Source organism: Gavialis gangeticus, unplaced genomic scaffold (genome assembly GCF_001723915.1).
Source record: "Gavialis gangeticus isolate Ggan-Ray unplaced genomic scaffold, GavGan_comp1, whole genome shotgun sequence".
Taxonomy (NCBI): domain Eukaryota; kingdom Metazoa; phylum Chordata; order Crocodylia; family Gavialidae; genus Gavialis; species Gavialis gangeticus.
The window spans coordinates 63,038,372-63,048,882 of record NW_017729022.1 but is presented as its reverse complement, the minus strand read 5'-3'; the positions used below and the strand labels follow the sequence as shown (position 1 = coordinate 63,048,882).

General features: G+C 51.2%; 1 protein-coding gene across 3 annotated transcripts in view; it reads left to right on the top strand.

Annotated features, from left to right (window-relative positions):
* MAFF (MAF bZIP transcription factor F) overlaps nucleotides 1–10,117 on the top strand; it is a 10,756-nt gene extending 639 nt beyond the window's left edge. Inside the window, exons 1-3 of one of the 3 annotated variants that reach the window (XM_019515215.1) lie at nucleotides 720–2,101; nucleotides 5,778–5,847; nucleotides 6,604–10,117. In XM_019515215.1, the coding sequence (XP_019370760.1) occupies nucleotides 5,812–5,847; nucleotides 6,604–7,017 (450 nt within the window). In that variant the 5' untranslated portion in view covers nucleotides 720–2,101; nucleotides 5,778–5,811 and the 3' untranslated portion in view covers nucleotides 7,018–10,117. Of the gene's footprint in view, nucleotides 1–719; nucleotides 2,102–5,772; nucleotides 5,848–6,603 lie in introns of those variants that run through there. The other 2 variants (XM_019515214.1, XM_019515213.1) reach the window with 2 other exon arrangements.
* The last annotated feature ends 394 nt before the right edge of the window (nucleotides 10,118–10,511 follow it).

Below are 10,511 nucleotides of genomic sequence, written 5' to 3'. Positions count from 1 at the left end.
GGGCACGTGTGCCCGCCTGGCTCCGGCTCCGGCGGCCTGGTGGCACTGGGGGTGATCTGGGGGACCGGCGCGCGCTAAAAATAGCCCCGAGCGCGTGTGCGTACTGCACCCACCCGCGCCCCGAGGGGGGCAGCTGTGACGCCAGGAAATCTCTCAATAACGTACAAATTACTCATGGAGCAAATTAACTGTGTGTGTGAAGGGCCGAGCCATAGGCAGAGCCGTGGAAGATTCCCCCCCACCCCGGCACACAGTGGAGGGGTAAAAGGTTAGCCCCTATGCTGGCACCCCAGCCTGGCTTTCTTCTGCTTCACCCCTCGCCTCGCCCCAGGTATTTCGGCTGTGCCGGGACTGCCGGATCCGGCCCCCTCCCCTAAGGCAGTGGTTCTCAACCTTTTTGGTACCGGGACCCATTTGTAAACATCAATGGTGGGTGCCCCCAGGGCTGGACACAGGCATGGGCGAACCGGGTGGCTACCCAGGGCCCGGACAGAAAGGGGGCCTGAAAATGGTGATTATTATTATGATTGTTATCATCATCGTGATTGTTATCTCTGGCAAAGGGGGGGGCCAATACTAAAAGTTTCCTGGGCCACCAGGAGTCTAGGTATGGTGCTGAGTGCCCCTCACTCCTGCCCCACTGCCTTCTGCCCCACACACTGGTGGGTGTGTGGGGCATGGGGGGCCCCAAGCAGCCCCTTGCAGGCTGTACCTGCCAGCCTGCAAGGGAAAACCCCCAGTTCCCCACGTTTTTCTCCTTTTAAAGGAGAATCCATTTTTAAAGGTGGTTCACAACCCTTCCATATATTCTTGCAGCCCACTTTTGGGTCATGATCCACAGGTTGAGAAATGCTGCCCTATGGGGTCCTTGGTTTTTCCATTCTTCTTCTTTACCTCCAGTCCCAAAAGGGCTGCCTGGTTTTCTGAAGCACCGGGACAGCTGTCGGGTTTCCGCCCCAAAGTGGCTGTGTTTCTGTGACAGGTGAAAGGATCTTTCCATAAACAGCCAAGGCCTGGGAGCCAGTTTGCAGGAGACTTTGCAATAGGTTGATAAAAGTTGCTAGCTGCAGCGGGAAACATTTGTCAACAGAGGCCACAGAGCTCTCAAGCTTGTTTCCTCTTCTAAGGGAGAACAAAGCAGGGGGGCGGAAGAATGACAATACCAGTATACCACTAGGCGAGCATATGTGCTGCATTTTTAACAGCCACCACAGTACCTCCAGTGAAGTGTCAGTCAGAAGTGTGAGGACCTGCGGGCTGTCCCCTTAAATCTGTATCAGGAAGTCGGCAGGGAAAGGTTCTCAGGGGGCAGAAGCTCAATGCCAAAGCAAAGAAAGTCACTTTGGGGTTAATAAAGTGCTTTCTTTCATGTTCCCAGTGAGAAGACAGCGACTCAGTGTCACATGACAATTGTTGTATCTTGTCCCACACAAACACTGGCAGGGAGGGTTGCTAGGCTCTGAATCCCACTTACACAAGCCCGTGGAAAACAAGGAAATAGGAGCACTTCAGGTTTTGGATGCCTCCCACCCACACTCCACTCATCAGTTCCCCTTAGCTCGGATACCCCCAGCTACCACCCACGGTGCATACGCTGGCAGCTGCCCTCCTGTGCTGTGTGAGCAACCTCCTTTATCCAAGGAGGTCAGACCCACTTCTGCAGTGGGGGAGTGTTTCCCTTTGATATTCCCTTATCGCAAATGGAGATTCCTTCTTGAACCGAAAGTTTGTCTTGAGGCCTGGCTTTGCTTACAGCAAAGGTCACTGCCCTACTGTAAAGATGTTACTAGAAGTAGATGCTACTAGCAGTGTTTTTACTGGCGCATGTGGCACCTTCCACCGCAACCCACCCCCTCTTAGAGATGCTTCCAACGGAGGTGGGTAGCATTTAGCATCAGGTGTTAGAACTGGTTCAAGTCTCTGAAGTCCTCTGTTGGACCACGGCTTACATCATCTCATTAGACACAGAGGGGACAGGCTCTTTGCTGGTATAAAACAGGCATCCTTCTTTTACAGTCCAGCATGGTGAGCTGATTCACACAAGCAGAGAGTCCAGCTGACAGGCATGATATTCAGAGGTGTTGATGGCTGGCAACAACAGGTGAAATTGGTGGGAAGTACAGGTGATGATTGCATTTGAATATAAGGCCCCAGAGCTCTTCCTGGTAGCTATGCCAAGAGGGAAAGGACACCTGCACTAGCCCAGTTCCTTGTGCTAGATCTTAAGCAGGGATGGAGCTGAGCACTGATCAAACCAGTGCTCCCTGCTGGGTGTCCTGTTTACCAGTCTTACATGGCGAATGGCAGACCATTACTGTGATATCTGTGTGCCTTTAGCTACCAGGACATCGCTCTTCTTTTCCCATAAAATCATAGAAAATGACATCTGAATTGTAACATCTCCACACACCTCCCCAGTGGGAAAGCCAAGTGAGGTTTCTGTCAGATCTGCAGTAATTGAAATCTCAGCCCTTTGTGTGGGCTAAAAATCACATCCCTAATAGCTGCCCTGACTGGAGATAGCTCATATTTATTTTAAACTACAGGGAATGTCAGGGACTGAATGTGCAGCAAGGTGAACATAGTGTAATGTGTTGACCACACGTGGGCACCATGTCAGGGAGTCTAATGCCCATGATGCACCAGATCTCTGGTTCCTTTCCTGAGAGAGCTCAGCTTTCATATCAAACCCCTGTTTCTCAAAGGCCTGGAGGGCAGTTCCTTCCCTATCCTCAACAGTAGCTCTAAGAGGGGGCCTTCTTTCTGGTTGGGACATTGGAACAGACCTTCCTGCCTCCAGCAAACCAGGTAGCCCAGGTGACTGTTCTAGTGAATTTGAAGTGAAGAGGCCTTTCACGTGGGACAGAGGCAGAGAGATCCTAACCAAGTGTTCTTGTGCTGAGCTGAAATGGCCTTAAGCTAGTGGAGGATCTATTTTTTCCATGCAGCAACCATTTTGGTTTTTGTCTTGCTTACTGGCCTCCTGCCCCTGATCTCTCCTCACATCCAGGTAGTCAGTTATTCCACTTTGTGAGCTCCTGGCTTCACCCACTGCTGTGCCCAAGTCACCCTTTCCATGGTCTCCATCCATTTGCTTCCTGCCACTTGTTGCATCAGATTCCGGTTCCTTGCCCTTGTGTCCAAGGTCTGGCACACCCTACCCCATTTCCTAGTCTACTGTAATTTTCCCTACTCCATTTTCGTTCGGTATTCTTTTCCCCAAACCTCTTACCCTGGAAGCTTGTTGCTATAGCACTAGAACCAGGCTGTTTGATTATAATCATGGTTGCATCCTTTCCTGCCCAGTAATAGTGGGAGAGTTACCAGCCAGGCGGTGTGAGCAGCCTTGGTGACCTGTCCTCTCCCTGTGCCAAGTCATGGTGAAATGGTTTTTCTTCCTCCCACACACCTCTTCTCTCTAGCCCCTTGTTTCTGTTCTTTCCCCTATTCCCCACATGTTTGATTAATTTGACGATAGGCCCTGGAACCTTTGCCACTTGCTATTTCCACACCTGTCCTTGGGGCAGAGATAAGGAAAGGGTGGTGGGTTAGGGAATGAGAGAGTTCTCACATAGCCCCCTCAGCTTGAGGTCCTGTCACCTTTGGGTACTGAGAATAAGCTTTGTCCAAGCTGGTGGCTCCATGGTTCCACGGTGGTCACACTGTCCCTGGCAGGGGACATAGAGATATGTAGGCATGTATGACGGGTACAGGCATATCTGGGCACACACCAGCTGCAGTCATCTCCGAGGTGGAAGGTGCCTGCTGTTTGACAGAGCACAGGAATGCTTTGTGGGCATTTAGGCTAGGTAGTGAGACTACCACTGCACGTCCCGTTGGAAAGCTGATTGGCACTTCTGTCTGAAGGATGGCACGAGCATGTTGGCATGAGGGATCTGTGGCTTAATTTCTGCGGTCATGGGGGGAAGCTCTGGCTCCCAAGACTTCTTGCCTGCCACAGGGCAGTCAGGCATGCATGGGACAGGTGCCCTGTTCTTGACTTGCCCAGGGAGTTATTCCCAGCTCAAACCTGCCTTCTCTCATCCCCCGTTACATCAGTGGGAACCACTGGGGCAGTGTCCTACATACTGTACTGCCAGGGGTCTGGCTGTCTGGGTTTTGGAGGTTCAGGGCTAGTGCCTTATGCCCTTCCACCTCTGTGGGGTTGGGCTTCATAAGTTTTGGGCTTCCTTCTAAGCCCCCAGCCCTTGGGCTGGTGCCCAGCTTAGTTGTTCTTGTTGCTAACATCATGCCCAGGCATGTTTCAGCAAAGAAACAGGAGCAAGCAGCAGTTTCTCTTCCTTGCTTCCCTTGCTTAATCCCTGACTCCCATTCTGAGGGGAGGAGGCAGCATCCACCCACAACCCCTTAAGGGCATATGGCTTAGAAAGAAACTGGATGGGGTTTAGAGGACACGAGGAGTCGGAAAGGGCCATCGGTGGGTGGTGACTGTTCTTTGGCAACATGGCAAATTCTGGATGTATTTGAGTCAAAGCTTATAAGGTTTCATCGTCCACATGCCTTCGCCCTTTGCCTTCCCCATGCATACACGTCTCTTAGGACCCTGGAGCCCCTGTGCCTACAAGTGCATACTGGCTGGGGCAGCCTGTTTTAGACTGGCCCAGTTCTGAAGTGCCATCAAACTCCATTCTCAGCCCCCTGGTGCCTTGGCTTTCAGTGGATCCAGGGCCCCTGCTGACACTTGCAAAATTGCCCTTCCACAGCCTCTCAGCCACAAGGAGAATCTTGTAGTGCAGGTCTGTAGTTTCCATCCTCGCTGTGGCTTTGGCTGAAGGAGAGAAAATGCAGCCAGTGTGCACAGTGGATGCCCAGAGGAGAGCAGCATGTGAGGTGGCTTTGTTCTCCTGCCCCACTCCTCCATCCTAGGCAAAGCAACACACATGGTTTTACCACCAGACCCCTCCACTTACAATAAGGGCTTCCAGCACCAATCTGCCTGGCCCAGAGACCCCAGCCCTTTCCCTCCCACTTGTCAGCAGGGATTCTGCTGTGTTGACAGAGGTCCAGATCCCAGCCCAGGACCCAGGGAGGACAGTTAAGGGGGGCTAAAATCTGTCCCAAGCCTACAGGACGCTGAGTCAGGCAGCACCACAGACAGGGAAGGATCTCTGGCCTGGCATGAGATGATCTGGGGAGGATGGAGGGGGGAGTTCAGTCCCTAAAGAGCAGAGACTCCTGTGCTTTCTAGTTTGCCACTCCCTGGTATCCAAACAGCTCTTCCGCTCCCTCCCTGCTGAGCTGTGTCCTGTTTGTCTGTGCTGGTTTTACTTTCCCTTCTGCATCCTTTCCAGGCCCTGCTGTTTCAGGGGCACACCCTCCCGCTGCCGCCCTCCCCCTGATGTTTCCTTTCTGTTAGCAAAGCTTGGCTCTGCTGTGTTTTCCCAGAGCAGCCCAGTCTGGGAAGACCTCAGGGGAGACCCACAGGGATAGGGCAAGTGGGAGCTTGCAGTGGGGGCCCAGTTAGGGCTCCAGCTGCCACTGGCCATTTGGAGGGGATGAAGGATGGGAAGAAAATCTGCATTTTGGAGGTGTGTGTGTGGGACCAGTAATTTGGAGCTGTGTACCTGACATCCACACAGCCATGATGATGGGACCAGGAGGTTTGTGCTCCAGCCGTGGCAGGCTGAGGTGAGGGATGGTGAGGAGGGATACGGGGAGAACACTGTCTGCCCCTCACCACCGCCGAGGGGCTCTGTAGCATGAAATGAACAAGGGGGGCTCAGAATGACCATGATGTCTCTCTGGCCTGGTTGCAGGGTCCACATTTTAGGAGTGTGACTGCCAAAGAATATGGCTGCAGACAGCTTATCAAGCAAAGCCCTGAAGGTAAGAGTGGGTCAGCAAGTGTCTCTGCCTCCCTCCCCTGCCTTATCCCTCCCTTGCTTCCGTCTTACTCTGTTGTTTTCCTCTCTCCTCCCTCCGTCCCTCTTCCACTCCTAAAGCTCCAGGCTTGGACAGGACCGTCCAAGTCATCAAGTGTTGTCCCCTCCAGTCACAGGTAACCACGTAATAGACATTAAGTCCCTAAGGGTCGACAAAAACGCCCACTCTGGCCCTGCCTTACAAAGCACCACCTAATGAATTTAAAATCTCGAGTACAAAATCCAGGCAGCATGCTAGAGAAAGAGAGCAGGGGAGATAAGGGTAACCCTAATGCCTGGGTGTAGTGCAATGGCAGAGAACTGGTATGGTGAAATAGGCCTAGAGGATCCTAGGAAATGGACTGTGCTTCATCTGAAAAAAGAAGGCTGAGAGCCCCAACAGTCTCTGCTGATCTGACTTAGGGGGAAATTGCCTTCTTAACCCCAGTTCTGGCACTTGACCTTGACCTTGACCTTAAGTGTGTGAGCAAAACCCACCAGGCCCCTGAGGTTCCTCAGTACCACTAGGAGCATGAGTACGCAGCTGGCAGGATGCCTTCTCTGACTCGGGCCAACGCTCAGTGCTAGCAGGAAAGGCAAATGCATCCTATTCTGTCACCTGCTCCTCTTCCCCATCCTTTCCTGCTCCCTTCTTGACCCTCTGCCTCTGTCCTGTTTTCCCGTCTGCCTCACCACCCCACTGCTCTCTTCTCCCGGCCAGATCAAGCGCGAGATGGGCGAGAACACACCCCTGTTGTCGGATGAGGAGCTGATGGGGTTGTCAGTGCGGGAGCTGAACCACCACCTACGGGGCCTCTCCAAGGAAGAGGTGGCACGCCTAAAGCAGCGCCGGCGTACGCTGAAGAACCGTGGCTATGCAGCCAGCTGCCGGGTTAAGCGTGTCTGCCAGAAGGAGGAGCTGCAGAAGCAGAAGATGGAGCTGGAGTGGGAGGTGGACAAGTTGGCCCGTGAGAATGCTGCCATGCGCCTTGAGCTGGACACCCTGCGAGGCAAGTACGAGGCCCTGCAGGGCTTTGCCCGCACCGTTGCTGCTCATGGCCCAGCTGCCAAGGTGGCCCCTGCGAGCGTCATCACCATCGTCAAATCCAGTACCAACCAGGCCACATGCTCCTAGTGCCTGCCTGCCCTGCCGTGAATTGAGTCCTCTCTCCATGGCTGGGCCCAGCTCTCTACCTAGAATGGACTGCAGCTGCACTGGCTCCTCCCCCAGCCCCTCCCAGGGCCAGAATCAACTTGAAGACCCCCAGAACCCTCAGCCCTTACCTCTCCTCTTCCCTGTCCCCTCCTCCACCTGCCTTAGACCATGTGGTGGCTCAGGCCTGTCCCCCACAGGTGAATCCTCGAGTTCCCCCTGCACCCCCACCCACCAAAAACCCACACACACTCGTCTTATGTTCAAAAGTCCCCTCTTTCCTTTCCCTGCCCTTGTCCCTCCTGGCTTTAGATGTGGGGAAAACCCTCTCACTTCTCTCTGTCAGGGGCACAGCATCTTTGGATGCTTGGCACCAAGGCTTGTGTAGGAAGAAAGAGAGGGAGAACTGGGAGCCATCTTAATGGCCTATTCTGCTTAATAGAGCACGGTGCAGGGATTGGAATATCCGTCCAGAGACTTACCAAGAGCTGCTGTGACCTCCCAGTCTAATAGTCCACAGCCTTCCCTGCCCTTTCCCGCATCAACTACATTTCAGCTCTCCCCAGTGGCCTTGGGCAGCAGTGTAATGCCCAGGACAGTGCCAGCTGCCATGATGCTGATTGTCACAATGCAGTCAACCATCATTGTGGCTCTGATTATTTTTGCACCCCCCTAACAGAGGCAGCACCCAGTCATCTCCCCCTGACTCCTGTTTAGTTACCCTACTGCTCTCTCCGTGCCTTTCCAGAAAAAGCTTGAAATACCCTGTACCAAAAGAGGAAAGAACAGAGGCTCCCCCATGGGGGTAAGCAGATGTTGCAGGGAGTGGGAAGTAATCAGAGGAACTAGGCAGTGCGTGGGGGAAAGAGGGTCATGTTCAATAGAGAGAGGAAGGTGAATGTAGGATGGTGTGTGAAAGGGAGAACAGGTCTCTGTGGCAGCTGTTTTAGATCGGGTCAGCATGTGACACCCAACTTCAACATGTACTAGACACCATGGGAATTACCACACTCAAGCCATTGATTCAGCTGCAGGGGTGAGTATAACATGGGATGGAGCCAATGACATCTCCCTCCAGTGCTATCACAGTGAAGTTAAATTTCTAAGATCTCCTGTCTGGAAGGGAACTACCGGCAGCTTTAGAATGAGAAAGACCTGGGTAGTGGAAGAGGGCGGGAGGAAGAGAGAAAGGGAATGTAGAGCAATAGAAGGAGAACAAAGTATGCGAGACTGACGGACAGAGGAAGAGTGGCAGGAATGCATCTGAATGAGGGGAATTGGGGCCAGAGAACGTTTTGGTTGCATTTTGTGACGACAGAAATCAAAAGATGCAAAAATGTAGAGAGAGGAATTTGAGGCAAGTGGAAGGTGGGGCGCAGCACACATGGTACCTTCTGGAATTCAGGTAGGGAACTAGGGAGACAGACCAAATTCCAAACTTACCACCGAGATGTGCCAATCAGAAGGAAGCTGTTATCTATCTGTCATTTGCCAAGCTAGATAAATAATACAGAAACTGTAACTTCCCAAGCAGGCAGGTGGGTCCCGTAAGCAGTTAATACATTGAAATATCCTCTTTGATTCTCTAACTTGAAAGACAGTGTTTCATTTTGGGGAAAGGGAGGAGAGGGGCATGTTTTTATCTCCCTAAACACACACATCCGTCACCTTTTCCTGGCTGCAGTATCATTCCAGGCATGGCATAGTGAGTCTCATTGAAAAAATAGAAAAAGCACCTGGCTGGAAGTAAACACAGCTGTCGTGGAGATAAGGCTATTACTGATGTTACGTTGCACTTGAATGTCCCTGTGAAGACTGGCACCACCTTGTTCCAGGCACTGTACAAACCCATGTTGCGGTGGTTCCTGCCTCAGAGAGCTTGCCATTTAAACTGGCAGTGGTTGGGAAGGGAAAGGGAAGCATGGGGAGGTGACATGACTTGCTCATGATCACAAATCATGGGAGTGGCAGAGCCAAGAATAGAAGCCAAGCCTTCTGCCTCCACGCCCAGCACCCTTTTCATGAGCTAAGGAAAGCACAAAGGCTGAGAGCCCAGCTCATGGCTTGAGACCAAGGACTATTTCTTCAGTCATAGGCATCTTTTCCAATCCTTGCCCCTGGTGGCCACTGTCTCATGGAAGCCACCTGAAGGTGCAATACTCTTCAGAAAGCTTGGGCATGGGGGAAGAAGTATAGGTCCCTCAATAGGGAAGATGTGGCAGGGTCAGTGAGGGTAATGCTAGCCAGTTATTTTGAGGCACTTGACACAATATATGATTATCCCCTTCATTTCTCAGACCCACTTAAGCACAACCCCTCCCTGGAGCCTGCGTGCCACCCACTGCAGTGCTGCAGCCACCTCCAGATAGGTAGGTCCAACCTGTGTCCTCCCCTCAACTCACCTAGTAGAAGGTCCCACATTTGGCATTTCCCCCTCCCACCTTCTCCTCTCTCCCCTCTCCAATTCCTCAATGGTTAATTTATTGCACGAACATAAGTTATTTTCACATCCTCTTTGCCATTCCACCTCTTGGCACAGCCAGGATGTTGGTACAGAGCCGTACTTTATATTTTATATATGCAAATCACATTTTATCGTATACTTATATAGAACAAAAACAAAAAACATATTTATTTTCTGACTTACAGTAAATGTCCTGTCTGACTCCTCTGTATTTTGTAGACTTTATAAATAAAGTACCTTTTTTTTTTTGGTTTTTGTTTTTCCATATGGAGTGCGGGTTTTCATTAAGCTGTAAAACAGAAATCTGGCTTCATCACACAGAAGCCACGTTGCAGGTTCTTGCAGTGTTCTCATGATTGTCCTGATAACCAGCAGTTTTCCATCCAAACTAGGCTCACTGAAGTCAAGGGCCTCTGTAAGAATCTCATTTTTTCATTAAAAAAAGAAAAGGGGGGTGGGGGGAAGGAAGGGAGGGGAAAAAAGGTTTCCAGCCATCATTGTTGGAGAGAAAAAGTTTGCTACATGAAGTAAGTGCACACTCAATGTTCAAATTGGAAGGCAAACAAAGTGATCCATTTTTGTATAAAAAGAAATAAATCAAAAATCATGATTTTTCAATACAGTCTCATGATTTCTCACTGGTAAGAAATGACAGAGCAGCTGAATGTTCGCTCATCCTAGTGGAAGAGCCAAAGGTCAGAGCTCAGTGTCAGATATCTTGTATGCGCACACAGATACAGCAAGAGCAGTGACCATGCCCCTAGATTCCTAACCAGGGTACCATGAGATCCCTTCAAGGATGCCATGGGGTGCCACACCATGTTAGCATTGTTAGGTGTATGAACATGAAACACAAGATAAGCCCAGAGATTACCCATAAGAATCCACAGTGTTTAAAACTTTCTGACCTGTAGTGATCTCTTTGAGTTGTTTGCAGCAGAAGACTTGCTCTATTATTTTTCCATAGTCAAAAAAAAAAAGAAGTGAAAACAAAGAGCTGGCATTTTCCAAG